The sequence below is a fragment of the Lagenorhynchus albirostris genome, chromosome 13, assembly GCF_949774975.1.
Source record: "Lagenorhynchus albirostris chromosome 13, mLagAlb1.1, whole genome shotgun sequence".
In the NCBI taxonomy this organism is placed as follows: Eukaryota; Metazoa; Chordata; class Mammalia; order Artiodactyla; family Delphinidae; genus Lagenorhynchus; species Lagenorhynchus albirostris.
This window is the reverse complement of record NC_083107.1, coordinates 63,033,271-63,049,761: the sequence shown is the minus strand read 5'-3', so window position 1 is coordinate 63,049,761 and position 16,491 is coordinate 63,033,271. Positions and strand designations below refer to the sequence as shown.

The window sequence follows — 16,491 nt, the reverse complement described above, 5'->3', positions numbered from 1 at the left end:
TGTACACACTCAGTCGTTTTATTGGTCCATGTCAGTATAATCTGCCTTAGTAACTGGATAAGCTTATTAACTTGTATAGTTCCTGGCAATTCTGACTTCTACCATACCTCAATTTGTAGGGTTCTTGGCAAATGCGAACTGATTGTACGGAGTCTTCAGATTGTCTATGATAACATCTTCATTTTAGCAATTCTCTATCCTGAGAGATAGATCGGCTATAAACTGCAGCAAGAGTTTCCCTCCCTGACACTTCATCAGACTTCATCATAGCTCATTTGTTTGGAAAAGGTGATTAAAACTGGAAATCATAAAAACAGATAACACATCTTTTCAATATTTAAGTTTTAACTTAAAGCACGTAAGGTACATTTATTCCCCAGTCTCCGAAGAAGAGCCAAGGTCTGTCTTCGGGTAGAAATCCATTTGCATTCTGTATGGGCTTGTCTTGCATAAACCATATCTATTATGCATTATCTACACTGCCCACTTTAAAGGGAGTAAGAATTTAAAGGCCTTTGCTGAGTAAATAAGCACAAAGTCACTTTGGGTTTTCATTTTTTTTTTTGATTTTCTGCAGTTGTATTATCCATTCCTAGTTTGATAACCTTTTCTTTTCTTTTTTACTGTTTTTAACCTTAGTCTTTCTAAAGGTTTAACTTGTTCTAGAAACAACTCTTCTACTCATTCATATTTTATTGGTTTATATACTATTTAATTATGTAATTACAATAATCAATACATTGGCACAGAGTGTTTGAGAATGAACGTAGCTGAGTCTCTGTTGGCATACCGCTCAACACGTCAGTACAGAAGTATGCTGACCCACCTGAGAACGGCCAGCTGGCTGTGAGCGTTCCACCTGCTTGTGGGCATTAGCCAGGATGTTCTTCAGAGGACAGGAGAACATTAGTTCATCTAACAAGGTGGTTAAGTGGAGGCTAGTTAAAAGTTTGTATCATACTCCAGTCAAAGAATCTGCTGTTGTACAGAACAAAACATTTTGTACCACATTGAAGTTAAAGTTTTTAATCAAGATAGGATTCAAATTAATTTCATTATATACATGATAGACTAACAGCTTAGATCTCATCCCTCCTGGAAGGTAATTAGGAAAAGAAAGATAAATTTGCTCTCTAGGCTGTAATATTTCCTCGGCTTTAAAATTTCCCCAGGACAACAGACATTCCAACAAGAAGCAGTAGCATCATCATCTGAAGTGGTGTCTTACTGAGGACAGAACTGGGGCTGGATGTCAACAAGGCACATTTCAGATCAGTACGCAGAAGAACTTTGCAATAGCTAGAGATAGTCAGCACATAACTGTCTCACGGAATCGTGGGTGTTTCCTTAGAGGTGTCCAAGAACAGGTGAGATGCTCACTGGCTGGCAGTAGGGCTCCTACTTCCAGCATGACATTGTTCCAGGTGACCTTGAAGGTACTTTTGAACTTTAATGTCCTAGCATTTTTATTTCCAAAATACTTGTTGGCTCCCACCTAATTTTTTAGGTCTGGTCTAATGTTTTCATTGCCTGGGCCTTTGGCCACTAATTGACATTGCTATACGTTGCATAAAATCACCTGAAACAGAAATAACTAAAAAATGTCCATCTCAGACCACTCATCACCTGTAAGAGGGTATGGCTATGAAATATAGCCTGATGCTTTTATTTCCTCAGTGCCTGTGATAATTACTCAATAAAACTTTTATGTCCTTGGGCACGCTAAGGGTAGCAGTAAATATTTAGTGTTGGCAATTGCAGCCTTCAGGCCTTACACACAAAATGCTGTTCTCTGTCTTGACTGGTGCACAGAGGGGAGACTCTGTGGTAGTGGGAACTGAATTTTATTTTTAAAACAGAAGGTATAATGAAAGGAACACAAAGATATATATTATAATTAATGCAGGTGTGCCTTGCTTTAAGAAAACAAAGTAAACAAGATCAGAAATTATACAACATGTAAATCAGGCTGATTATTTGCATTGTGTAATAATTGTTCTTCACTTTAAGACAAGCAAATAAACAAGATCAGAAATTAAAGATCTATAAATAAACAAGATCAGAAATTAAAATCTATAAATAAGCAAGATCAGAAATTAAAGATTATTTGTATTATACAATAATGGTTCTTCACACAGTTCATGATAGGGTTTCCTTAAATATCAGTTTTCTGTAATATATTTGAGAGCTTATTCTCACATCGCAAGCTAAGTCCTAGACTTCTACATCTAGAAAACACCCTAGTGTTTTTCCAGCCCAGCAACTTTATTTCCAGGTGAGGAAGCTGAGGCCCAGAGAGAAGTTCTAAATGTTATACGTAGGGCCATATTGCTAACGACTGGCAGAATTGGCCCAGGAACCCGACTCCAAGGTCTTTCCCCTTAATTCTACTTCTCAAGGCTGAGGATCCCATGACAGCACATTCTTCTAAAAATTGGCTTCCTTTTCACTTTATTTCTTTATTTTGTTCTCGTTATTGAAACAATGCATATTCTTAGAAAATTGGCAAATACAAAAATATATCAAAAAAGAAAATCCCCTGCTGTGTTACCATCCAGGGATAATCTCTGTGACCATGCTGACCTCCAGATTCTTTGAAGGGGCATCCCTACCTCCACTGAACTGTCTCCCAGTTGATCCTCAACGCACTGAGATCGAGCCCTCAGACCTTTCATCCGGGTGAAACTCTTTCCTCTTGTGACAGTAGTTTCTCATCTTCCCTCCCCCTTTCCCTTTTCTTGATTTCAGGACATTACTCTTCCCTGTATCCTCCTACCTCTTGCTCTGGTCTTCTTCTGTCTCATTCTTGACTCTTTCTTTCGCCATTCCTTAAATAATAACGTCCCAGAGAGTTGCATGGTTAGCCCTCTTTTTACTCTGTATTCTTCTCCTGGGATATTTTATCCTCTTCTCCAAGTCAACTTACCTGGAGTATTACTTACTTGGTGTGGATGACCAAGTGAATATCTGTGCCTCTCCACCTCTCTCTTGAGTGCCACACTCCTATTTCCAGCTGCCTGTTACTGGACCTTCCTCCCAGGGTGTCTTGGAAGCATCTCTGCCTAAAATTATCCAAAAGCAAATTAATTACCGTTCCCTCTCCAACCTGTTACTCTCCCTGTGTACACTCATTAATTGCCAAACAGCCATACTATAGATCCTGAAGTCATACTTTATTTTTCTCTCCATCCATCCAAGCCATCATAACATTCTATCTCTACCTCAACAGTATCCTTCAAATCTCTCTGCTCCTCTGCTACCACTGCCCTGGGCCAGTCCTTCAGCCTATCTTCCCTGGACTGTGGCACTTGCCTTCTGACTTCTCTCCCTGCCTCTCCCATCAGTTCCTGTTCCACATTGCTGCCAATTCACATTTTTGAAACACACATCTGGTTTTAAACCCCTTTCAGCTGCTTATTCCTGCCTCCAGCATGAAGTCCAAATCCATCAGCAGGGTAACAGGACCCTTTATCCTCAGTCATTCATTCCTCTTTGTATTGTCTGTCACCCAGCTCACTGCTAGGCATCGTGCCTGACCTACAGCAGACACTGTAGCCTATTGAGTAATAGGCTTCTCCGCATTCGAGAATGTGTTCCTTCTGTATCCCATCATCTCATTCCCAGCTCGTTCTGCAGAGTAAGAATTACTCATTTTATCAAAGGTATCATGGGGGCTTCCCTGGTGGCGCAGTGGTTGAGAGTCCGCCTGCCGATGCAGGGGACGCGGGTTCGTGCCCCGGTCCGGGGAGATCCCACATGCCGTGGAGCGGCTGGACCCGTGAGCCACGGCCGCTGAGCCTGTGCATCCGGAGCCTGTGCTCCGCAACGGGAGAGGCCACAACAGTGAGAGGCCCGCGTACCACAAAAAAAAAAAAAAAAAAAGGTATCATGGACCACACTTAATTGATCTATTCACACTTCTAGGTAGAGGGGACAGTACCCATATGTGCTTTGGTTAAATTACAAGTAGAGGAAAAAAATTTAAAAAGAGCAGGTCCCTGCTATCAGGGGAAACTGTGCAAATCATCCTTGTGGTTCTGACAATTGAACCTAAACAGCGTGCTTGTTCTCTGTTCCTGGAGAGGTCCACTACAGGTTTTGTGTATGTACATATTTTTTAAAGGCATGAGACCACATATAATATCACTCAACCATTATATTTGGCACAGTGGGGTGTTTTTTTTTAATGTGTTTAGGTAACCTGTAAAATAAATTAACTTTGGAAGAATTTTTTAAAAATAATTTCTGATTGGAAAAAAAAGACCTTTGGTAGGAAAAAAATTAAAGACAGTGAAACCACAGTATTTAGAATGCAGACATTGTAAAATGCCATAAAACTCCTGAGGTCTTACTCCTCAGCTAAGGCTGAGGAAGATATGCTCATTTGTTATTTAAAACAAAAAAAAAAGGTTTCTTCCCACCTTCAAAAACAAGAGTGAGAAGAGTTTACTACCAAATGGTGCTTTTATTTTCATGAAGTTTTATGCTTGCTGTGTATAGTATCTAAAATGAGTTTTTAATAAAGAGGTGTTGATATTTGAATGAACTGACGTATCAGTTAAGTAAACCATGTACACAAACCATTTTATCCTCTTAATACAAGAGACACCACAGTGTTGCATTAGAAATGCATTTTGTATCCTAGAATTCACTACCAATAAGGCCTGGAGAGGAATGGTTTGTACAATTCCTTTTAAACGTTTCCAGACATTTTACATGTCGCTGCAGATGTGGCTTTATTCTTGAGGTCGTCCTCACAGGGCCTCGCCAGGCACGTGTGCGGGTGTTGTGACAGCTCTCATGCTGCTGTTGTGACAGCTCTCATGCTGCTGTGACGTTATCTCCTTTCCGACTGTGCTGCCTGTTGCACCTCGTCCCAGTGTGCGTCTCCCGGTTTTCTTTCTCTGAGCTGCTTTATTCTGCCTTCAGGAGTCTCTTCTTCCACCAAAATCTGCCCGCTTTTCTTCTGACTTCTCCAGTTTCTAATAATATTTCCATCATTGAGACTTTCACTTCTCACCGTCTCCCCAGCCTGTTCCTATCCCAGGCTCCCTCCTCCCAGTGTCTTCTAACTTCTTCACCAGAAAAAGCAAAACCAAAGATATCCTCCATTCCACCTGGCAAGGCTGAGGCGACTCTCTTCCAATAGAGACTGGCATTGTCCTCTGCCTCAGCACCTAAGTCACAAACACACCTATCACTTGTTCACATGTTAATGCATCCCTGCCCTGTTCTCTTGTTCTCAAAATCAGTTCTGTGACTCCTTCCACAGACCACTTCTCCCCTTGCCCGCTCTACCCACACAGACCTAAGGAGAGTTGTACTTTTTATTCCTCCTCACCTCTGTCACACCTTACTTTCTAGCCAATTTTTTTTAAGTTTATTTTTCAAGAACTTGACTCAAAATGTCAGCTCCTCCAGGCAGCCTTCCAGGATTGCCTTGCCCCCTGACCCTTTACAGTGTGGCTTACACACCCAGCTTGCTTTCCTTACACTGTCATACCTGACCACCTGATTGACCTCTTTAAGGACAGGCACTGCTTTGAAAGTATTTTTGCTCTTGTACTTCACTTTCTAAACTTTATTTTGACTTCTTCCATGTCTTTTACTATCTGAAGTTACCACCTTTCTACGATCTTCCTTTCTATTTGCATCCCTTCATGTTCAGTCCATTCCTATTGTCAGTGCTTATTTTCTGAAACTCACCAATGGCTTTCTTTAAAACACATACACACTTCTCATCTTCCAAGTCTTTGAATGAGAAAACTAGGGGAAAAAAATGAATTTCCAAGTTCTCTTTTACTCCCTTTGGATTATTACACTGGAATGCTTTTTCTCACAAAATTATGAGTTGGTATAAAACATTAGTGCTGTGCTCGCTTCGGCAGCACATATACTAAAACATTAGTGCCTGTGGTGATTTTTAAAATAAAGAGAATAAAGCTTACTGAGTAATCCTATTCAAAGTCATTTGCTGAACATTATTACAGACACAGACTTTTACAAATTGATGTCTTTTTCAGGACTAGGGCAGGTGTTTCATTTGGGGGCATTGTTTACTCACACGTATTTGTGATGTGACTCTTGGGTCACTGTCGTCATCCTGTCTCAGAAGGATATGGAGGGGATTGGCATCTGAAGGCCTTCAGAAAATATTGCAAATGGAAAGTGAAAGCAAAGGCAAGGGCCATTTAGAATGTTTGTGTCCACTCTAACCAAAGAAATGTTCCAGATCTCCCCACTCCAACAGCAAACCTAAGATTAGACATATTTAGGGAAAGACTAAAGCAGGAAATAATCCTGTAAGTGCACACCCACATCCTCTTCTTTCTGACGAAGCAAGAGAGAAGAGCTTCTAGAAAGGGCAGTTCACCAGTGGTACCTGCTGCTCAAACCCTGTCTTTAAATATTCAGAGCAAGGGAAGAGGGTCACGCTGCATGCTGCTTTGTCACTGAACTCTACATCAGCAGGATTATCTGCTGCCCCCTGGGCAAAGGCAAAGCAAAACAAACTCATGCTCGCTGAAATGTTAAGAAGCTGAGCCCCATCGAAGAGGTTTAGGGAAAGCATTAGGCACTGGACATTGGACCCAACCTAAATGTTCTCCTCCAAAAAGTGAGGATGCTCTATAACCTGTGCCGTCTAGCTCATGGAGTTACTTTGTGTATCACATGAAAAGGCATCTGTGAAAGTTTCTTCAAAAAAGGCACACACATGAGAGGTCGAAAAACTCATTTCTTATCACCAGCCATACATACCCCTGGGATTAAAATATACACATTGCTTTTTATACACAGATGTTAAGCTAACCTCTTAATACACACACACACACACATATATATATATATATATTTTTTTTTTTTTTTTTTTTTGCGGTGCGGGCCTCTCACTGTTGTGGCCTCTCCCGTTGCGGAGCACAGGCTCCAGACGTGCAGGCTCAGCGGCCATGGCTCACGGGCCCAGCCGCTCCGTGGCATGTGGGACCGGGGCACGAACCCGTGTCCCCTGCATCGGCAGGTGGACTCTCAACCACTGCGCCACCAGGGAAGCCCCTTAATACATATTGAAAAATCAAATCTGAAAATACTGGAGGTGAAGTAATATATTTCCTAGAAGTCTATGGCATGAGATATGAAGTATGGCTAACCTTATTAATAAAATCTTTCCAAAAAATAGAATTCATTCTTTTCTGAGCTTGGCACCTTCTGTAACTTTTGATTTGATCTTTTAAAGTTATTTTGTGATAGAAAAATTTCTCCCCTAACGACAGTGACAAGCTCATAGAGATTTTTTAAAGAAATCACATTACATGTCTTTACTGATCGGAGTGTTCCCCCTGTGGAAAAATGCTCTAGGCGGTTAATTATTTAAAGGTTAAGAAGATAAGGAAATTGTAGCTTTTCACAGAATGACCTTTGTGGACCAGTTTTTTTAAAAGGAATTTGCATCTCTTTCCAAACAGGGATGAGGGCCTGACTAACCCTCAATTTCAGCTGTGTAAACATTGAAGCTTCAAACTGCTTGGAAAGAAAATAAGAGCAAAACTTGTAATAACCAATGTAAAACCTGAATAATACAGTGATATTATTTCCCTATGCAGTCACCTTTGAGTTTCCTTCCAAAGAAAAAAGAAAAAACTATTTTATTTCTGTGAGTATAAAAAAACATGGTAGAAATAGTGTTTAAATGTATATGAAGTTTTTGACTCAGAAGCCTGTGGTCTCTAATTACCTATGAATATAGCAGCCTTCATTGAAGTGTTACTGTACAGTGTTTCCATATTGTAATAAAAACTGTGACATATCTACAACTTTGTACAAAGAGAAAAACAATTATTGAGCACTCTTTTAACATAGACTGTAAACCTGATTGGCAAAACTCTAGTTGTGTTGCTGACTTGATTTATATTTCTAAGTGCATTCATTAATAACTGTGTTTTAGGCAAACTGAATAAAATGAGTGGAATTGTCCATAGTAATAGTCTGTCAGTTTATTCACGCATATTGGGAGAAAGTTTATAAAATTTTTTACAGCGTTCATGATTGATTTCATATTAATTTAAAATACCTACCCTTAATTTTCCTCAATAATACCCTGTGTAAGAGCTTGGAGCCCCTCCTGAAGGGAATGAACTGGTGATGGCCATCCATTCTATGAAAGCAGGCAAAGCACATGTCTGTCCCCTGCACACTTGAAAAGCTAGTTGAGACGAGGGATGTGGCAGGTTTTATCCAATTTCACACACAAGGAAATGATTTAAAACCACTTCATAAACTGCATAGGAATCCGCATTTCAGTTTTTTCCTGGACACTTATTCTAGGTTTGAATTCGTCATCAGCTATTAAGACTAAGTTAGAGTCCAAGCTGAATTGTCAAAGGTAGAATAATCTGAGAATTAGCCAGAATCAAGGGTGAGAGGGATCCTTTACATTCTCATTGATATTCTGCATTCTGGGAGTAATATATACGTCGAAGCTTTGCTTGCTTTTACTGCCATAAGGGGAAACAAAGGGCAGTAGCTCTTCTGATAGAATTTTATGAACTTACATTTTAAGAATACCTTTGTTATATGACATATTAATCAGGTTTCCGCAGTCAGTTTGACCCTGCCAAAGTAAATATATAGGAAACTATTATGAAAATAAATCATTAAACTTTCCTCATAGTATAATGATCTGCCAACTTTTTGTTAAAAGGTAGGTATTGAGATTAAAGTCTTATCCTTACTGGCAAGTGTTATCCCCTTGTCCCTATAGTTTCTTTGGGTTAAGAATCTGTAGATAGCAGTTCTAATGAAAATATTTCATTAGTATTAATCTAAGTAATTGTGACGGCAGTTGTCAGTTTATCTGACATAGCATATAATTAAAATAAGAAATTCTAACTGGATCATGGGCAGTAATTTGAACTCTATAGCATTTAGTAGGGAAGAGTTTTTTTTTATCATTTTTGAAAAGCACAAACTTGTTTGTAGACTTCAAATCTGATGGAATTAAATCATTTTTAGTATTAACTGAAAGTAGGTGGAGTTGTTCTTATCATTTGTATTCTATCATATCACCTTGACTTTTATCACAGAGGGTTAAACAGACTCTGTTGAAATATATCAATGTATTCTTTAGGACATACTTGAGCTGAGATTAGAACCCAGCCTTGAAATTCTACCCTGAGGATTAGCTGGCTCTTATTGTTTCATTCAGAATCATATATTTGCAGCACTGTAAGTAGATTTCTAGTAATGAAAGGGTTCTTTTTAATAGACTCAGGTTACTGCAGTGTTTTTCTATTTGTCTTCTTCTGCTTTGTACTGTTTAGAAAATTTGGGGGGGGGCATGGTTATCTCTATAACCATCTAAGGGTTAAATATTATGTGTGGCCCCATATCTCTGGTCCAGTGTTGGGGAATATTTTCATTGATTTACGTAGGTGTTCTAGCTCAGTAAAGAACGACCCTGTGTTTGGCAAGAAAACAGATATGGAAACTGTACTCACAGCCAAATTTACAAGAATAAAGTAATCGGTTAAGGTAAAAGGAAATGATTTTGACAGACTTACACTCTTGGGGTGGGTTAGAAATCCACCAAAATTCAGGATTCACGTGCATTTTTATCTTGAAGTGGAAGAATCCAACATAAAGTGGAAAGCAGCTTTCTGTAAATGAAGTGCATTGGCACGTCCACTCTTTTTTACCACTGTGTTTTCAATTCCGTTGTGATACAGGTGGATCTGATGTATCCTGTCAACACTCTTTTTTACTTTCTCTGCTCTTTTTAGACTTAGAAGTAGATCAACCCAAAGAAGAAAAGAAAGAGTGCTACTATAATCTAAACGATGCCAGTCTTTGTGACAACGTGCTGGCCCCCAATGTCACCAAACAAGAATGCTGCTGTACCTCTGGTGCTGGGTGGGGAGATAACTGTGAGATTTTCCCCTGCCCGGTCTTGGGGACTGGTAAGAATTAGCTAAGTGCTGTGTTCATACTGGTATTTGTTGTGTGGTGTTCATGGGCCTTGGAATGTTCTCATTTGGGTTATTGAAGCCTTGAAATGGTAACATCTACTGGTACCTGCCATAGTCTAATTGAAGTGAGATTACCTTAGAGTGGGTTTCATTCAGGGCTGGACCCATACCCTTATCCCACTTCAGTATGAATTCTTAAACTTCTGTTTCTCACAGAATATGCTGTTATAGTGATATTCCATATAATATTTTGGCAGAAAGATAATTCAGTTTTATTCCATTTGTAAGGTAAAACTCATCATTTTTGCTAACAATGACACAGCATTATTCCTAACTGGAGCTTGCATATTTAAGCTAGGATTTTGGATTCTTATTGAAATTTGAAAATACTAGAGACCACAGTAATGGAGTGGTCATAACACACCATCGTACCCATAGCTAAAACATGTGTAAATAATATATGGGTGAACTAGCAAGGTTTTTTGTAAATTATACTTATGAAGTCATTAGGTTTATTTGCACCTAGTCTGTAATTTTTGAGATTGTACTGAATTTATTTGTCTGAATTTAGATGGCAAGATTTGCCTTAAAGTCTCTGAGTCTGAGAAAGCAAAACTGAATTTAAAACATACTCATGGAAGATATTGGTGTTTTTTTTTTTTCAATTTTTTTTTCCCCTTATCTCTCCTGAAATCAGCTGAATTCACGGAAATGTGTCCTAGAGGGAAAGGTTTTGTCCCCACTGGAGAATCCTCTTACGACGTTGATGGCGAGAACTATAAAGGTCAGAATCGAGCAGAAACTAATTTGCAATGTGTGTGCATATTTGACATTCAGGTAAATGCGTGGCTTGGGTTAGGCAGAAGAAGAATTCTTTTCAGCCATGGAAACTAATTACAAAGCCTTGAATTCTACCATTGGAAGAAGGTTTCAATGGACTCTAGGGAGAACCGTGGCTTGGGCGTTAGAACACTTAAGGCTGTATGACAGTGGGACTTCACTTAAGATTCTGAGTTTCCACTTCTGAGATAGGAATAATGTTTCAAAGGTTATCATGAGGATTAAATGAGATAACATATGTAAAAGTACTTAACACAAAATTCTGTACTTAATAAATTCATTCTTTCATTGTAGAATTATATTAGAAATCATATGTTAGGACCAATACAAATTTGACCACCATCATGTTGGCCTTTAATGGTCATCAACAAAGCAAAGATTCTTGCCTTTTTAGAAAGCATCCTACTTTGCTAGGACCATTTACTAATGGCCACAGATTAATAATAAGGAATGGAAAGGAAGAAAGCAAAAGTAGATGTGTGTTTTATATATTTAATGCTATTAGCCTGTAATTCTAAAATAAATGTGCAGCTTTTTAATTTTGGTGAAATTTAAACTACAGATATGAGTACTTCCTCATTAACCACTAACTTTTAACATTTCAGTGATAGAGATATTATGACCTTTTATATACAAAGTGATTTTTTTTCTTTACAGTTTAATATTGAAAACTGTTAAGTGGCTGGAAAACAGACTAAAAACATTTTTATTGTCTATCCATTTTTTCAAACCAGTGTTTTACTAACATGGTATAATTCAGCAGCTGGATAAGAAATTCCATATGTGTGTTTTTAAGTACATCTATGATTTAATTCAGTGAAATAACAGGACTTAGTTGGCAAAATGTGTTTAACGGTTTTCAAATTCGCAAATATCATATACTATGTTCTTTCAGAGATGTAGTTAAATTTCACTTTGTGCTATGAAGTGGAGCCCTGATTTCACCATAAAGTCATCCTCTTTTTTAAAATAAAAATAAATTCCTCTTCACCCTATCTTAGCAGTGCTGTAAATGGTTGAAAGAATATTAGATTCAAACAGTCATATATTGTCGACTTGGTTTTGCCATTTTCCAGCTGTGTAACTTTGAGCAATTTATCTATGAAGTCTCCAGTTTTTTAAATGAGGACTAGATGACATTAGCTTTAAAATGTTAGAAATGATGCTAATAATACTTGCACAAAAGCAATAGATCACACTCTTTGAGAGTATACCGAGTCCTCTGCATGGATTTTCTCATTGAATCCTTTCAATCCTATCAGGTCAATGTTCCTCTTATCTCCAGTTTACCATTGAGTAAACTGAGGTTTGTGGACAATAAGCTCTGTAAATTCTGTGGAGGAATGGGTCTGCCAGCATTCTTAGCAGCTGTGCTTTCATTAGCTCATTATCAAGAAAGAAGACTTCCATCAAGTTGCATCAAACTCTTCGTGGGAGTTTTCTTCATCTCAACTAGTTAATGGGCCAAAATATACATTTATAGAAAGGCACGTGTCTTAAAGGCTATTTTCTTCAGAGAATATTATTGGTGCCATTATGGAACCCGTAGACTATTTCCTCAGATACGAGGTAGCATCTCTGAAGCTCTATTTACAAATATACCTTCTCTGATAATGTTTTGGGCATTGCTCCTTAAACAGAGAAGCCTGATTATATTTCTACCTCTGTGAATTAGTCCTAACTTTAAGAATTTGATATTGCTGTGTTTTTAAGACTCTTTGTAATATAAATATTACAATATCTAACTTGCCCAATATTGATTAGACTCTTCTATTTAACTGAAAATCCCCAAATAACTCCTCTTTCTAAATATTTCTCCATTTTTCCCCCATAGATGCAGATGAATGCCTACTTTTTGGACAAGAAATCTGCAAAAATGGCTTCTGTTTGAACACTCAGCCTGGTTATGAATGCTACTGTAAGCAGGGGACATACTATGATCCCATCAAATTGCAGTGCTTTGGTAAGTTTTAAGAGGATATAGTGTGATGTGCTATGCAAATACATGGAAAAAATAAGTAATGCTACATATAAAAACAATTTCTTTGAATCTAAATCATGTGTTGAAAAGATCTGTGAATGTTTTATGGATCTTTTTCTTGAGCAATATTTAAGAAAATAAAAACTCTTCATACTACTATTTGAATAGATTTCAAAGAGTTAATATTCAATGTAGAATTATAATTGAGGTCACTGGTATAACTGAAGTGTTCTTTTGGTCTGGGGAGCCTCCTGTTTCATCACTCATACCATGCACTGAAAGTCATTTTTAAATACTGACCCAGACTTTAATGCCTAAGCAGAAAACCATATACACTAGGCAGAAAAACATAGCAAAAGGAAATAATTTAAAAACTGTCATAAAGAGACATTTTATCTTAAATTTCTAAGCGTATCCTGTTCTTAAATGTTTTCTTTCCTTATTTAATGTCAGCAGCTGTAGAGCAATGTTATTTTTCCAATCAATACAACTTAACATTTTTATAGTCGGAGCTGTTCTCTTTTGGATGATGACGTATAGCTGATTAAAATGTGGCAGCCCCTGGAATCTGGACTAAATTTAGCAGTGTATTAAGTTTGGTTAAGTGTATGAGGTGCAGCTGATTGCTGATTTTCTTTCACTTTTTTTCTCTTAAGATATAGATGAGTGTCAAGACCCCAACAGTTGTATTGATGGCCAGTGCGTTAATACAGAAGGCTCTTATAACTGCTTCTGTACCCACCCAATGGTCCTGGATGCTTCGGAAAAAAGATGTATCCGACCAACTGAATCACATGGTATGTTTGGATATGAGATGCAAGTCTGTGTCCAAATAAATGTCATAAGGTTTTCCTTTTGACTGAAATGTGAGCTGTTGGAAAATTTAAAAATTTATTCCTTGGGTATTTTGAAATAATTAAAATGAGATGCTGAGAGAAAGAATAAGATGCATATCATCAATATGTAGGAGATTTAACATCTTGCATACACTGATTTAATGGACAACAGAATACAGAGTGGCTGAGCAGATGGCAGAGCTGTTCGGTGTCTGAGGGTTGATCACATTGAACCATTGAAGGCAACTGAGGAAGATGTAAGTTGAGGGAAAAATAATTAGGTTTGCTTGACTGGACTGGAGGACACAGGTGAGCCTGGACAGAGCAGAGGGCAGAATTCATCAGATTGGTGGAGGACTCTGAAGTCCATCAGTAGGAATCCCTGTTCTTCCCCGAGAAGGTAATGTGCCACTGACTGATCAGTGGCTTAATTGATCAGTGTATCAGCACGTTCAGGAGGCGGCTTTGGTCGAAATCAATTGGAAAGTAGAAAGGTTCGCGTTAAGGACCCTAGGATGAAGTATTACTAGTTCAGGGCTTCGGCAAATGAAATGGATGAAAAAGGACGAATCCCAAAAATTTTATGTAGAAAGAAATAGTAGGATTTGACAGACAAGTAAATGTGAAACATCAAAGATCAGAAGAATAAGAAGTCCATCAGGATTATGAAGTACAGGCAAGACAGTGGAGGGTTTTATGTAATGATGGAAGCAACAGAGGGAAGGATTTAATTGGAACATGATGGGCAGGTTGAATTTCAGCTGATGGGAGTGACACCCAGTTGGAGATGACAGAGGTTTGATCCACGGAAAGACCCAGACTGGCCTCAGACTTTTGCTTGGAAGTCACTCTTAGAAATAGGGATGGAAACTTTGAGACTCGCTGGCTTCTACCACAGTGTTTATGAAATAGGAATAACAGTGCAATTGTCATGGAACCATGTCTTCCCTTTCAGAACAAATTGAAGAAACCGATGTCTACCAAGATCTGTGCTGGGAACATCTGAGTGATGAGTATGTGTGTAGCCGGCCTCTTGTTGGCAAGCAGACAACATATACTGAGTGCTGCTGTTTGTATGGAGAGGCCTGGGGCATGCAGTGCGCCCTCTGCCCCATGAAAGATTCAGGTGAGCCCTTACCTAGTTCCTTCTATTGCAGGCCTTTGGAAGTATCCTTTGGAGCCTGAAAATCCTCTTTTACTTATATATCTTCACCTGCACTCCTGATAGCTTGCTTTCATCAGAGGGGTGTGTGTGTGCACGCACGTGCGTGTTTAGGGAGTGGAAGAGCAGGACTGCATAACATCCGGCTCCTGGTTTACCTCCAATCCAGACCTTGTCATTAATTTTTTTTTTTTTTTTTTTTTTTTTTTTTTGCGGTACACGGGCCTCTCACCGCTGTGGTCTCTCCCGTTGCGGAGCACAGGCTCCGGACGCACAGGCTCAGTGGCCATGGCTCACGGGCCCAGCCGCTCCACGGCATGTGGGATCTTCCCGGACTGGGGCACGAACCCATGTCCCCTGCATCGGCAGGCGGACTCTCAACCACTGCGCCACCAGGAAAGCCCTTGTCATTAATTTTTGAAACCCTCATTCCATTTCCCCAAAGAATGCTAAATAACCCAAAGAAATATAATGCATCTTAGCAGTTGGTGGCATAGGTCTTTAGAATTTATATTTCCTGATACTTCTTTTTTTTTTTTTTTCCCCTACAGTCCTTCTCATTTCTAACAGTTTCTACTTAGAGCAAAAAGTATTAATATAGACAGTATAGGTCAAAGCCCAAGTTTTTATGTCAACCTCTTTGTGGGAGAGATCACAGAAGGGTTAGAACCATAAAGGAAGAGAGTAGAAAGTAAGTAAAATGTACTTGAACAAATCTCCTTGGCTTTCAAGTTTTAGACCTGGGGTTAAAACCTTTGGTCAAATGGAAAAAAAATGGGACTGGCTAAGCTCTCAGTTTCCTCCCCTCTCCTCGTGTGGGAGGAGGGCTGGAAGGTGCTGACTCTTGGCTCCCAGGCTGGGCTACTTGGTGACTGTTGGGTTGTGCGCTGATTGCTTATTTCTCTTCTTGACGCTGCAGCTACTTACTGCCTGTTAAAGAAAAGCACTTGAAAGTGTTCAGTATAGCATTTTGTCTTTGGCTATAGAATCGATTTGTTAAAGCTGGAAAAATACTGTGTGGATATAAAGTGAAAGAGTTTATAATGAACAAATTCTCAGAATGGCCAAGAGGGGAAGAATTGCTTGAAAAGAGGAACTGCATTAATTTTTAGTTAATTAGAATGTAATCTTCAAGATATTTAATAATAAATTAGCTTTTTAGCTTGGAAGTAACTGAAACCAATGTAGCACAAAAAAAGAAAGTAATTTGAAATGCCAGAAAAGGAAAAGGAACAGCAAAGGATGAAGAGCAACCTCTTAAAGATATAGATGGTAATGATAGTAGCCCAGAAATGGAAAGAGGTTGGGTTCTGGGGCCAGAAAAATCTGGATCTGGAATTCAGAACTGCCCACAGCAGCTGCGTGACTTGGGGAAAAAGAACCTCACCCAATGCAGCTCATTAATGGAGGCATCTGTCTTGTTGGGTTGTTGTGAGAACTGGGAGGTTGTAGATAGGGCAGGAACACAAGGAGTGGGGTATATTATTAGTGTCACTATAGCCTCTGTCCTAAGAGGCAATTGCCACAAGGAGAAGAAAGTGAAATCTTAAGGAAGTGACTATAATATATATGACTTGAGTCATCTTCTCACGATGCTTGAATACCTCAAACCTTTCTACTTAGGCAGTGTTTTTATTGTTTAATTTTTTTTGCATGTTTTATATGTATGTTTTACTTTTTTTTTACATCTTTATTGGAGTATAATTGCTT

The 16,491-nt window shown here is 38.8% G+C and overlaps 1 protein-coding gene across 12 annotated transcripts in view; it reads left to right on the top strand.

Annotated features, from left to right (window-relative positions):
• Window positions 1-16,491, top strand: part of LTBP1 (latent transforming growth factor beta binding protein 1) — a 432,767-nt gene that overhangs the window by 386,538 nt on the left and 29,738 nt on the right. For all 12 annotated transcript variants that reach the window (XM_060170098.1, XM_060170096.1, XM_060170100.1 and 9 more), the window contains 5 exons: window positions 9,777-9,953; window positions 10,660-10,746; window positions 12,637-12,765; window positions 13,440-13,580; window positions 14,575-14,745. In XM_060170098.1, the coding sequence (XP_060026081.1) occupies window positions 9,777-9,953; window positions 10,660-10,746; window positions 12,637-12,765; window positions 13,440-13,580; window positions 14,575-14,745 (705 nt within the window). The remainder of the gene's footprint in view (window positions 1-9,776; window positions 9,954-10,659; window positions 10,747-12,636; window positions 12,766-13,439; window positions 13,581-14,574; window positions 14,746-16,491) is intronic.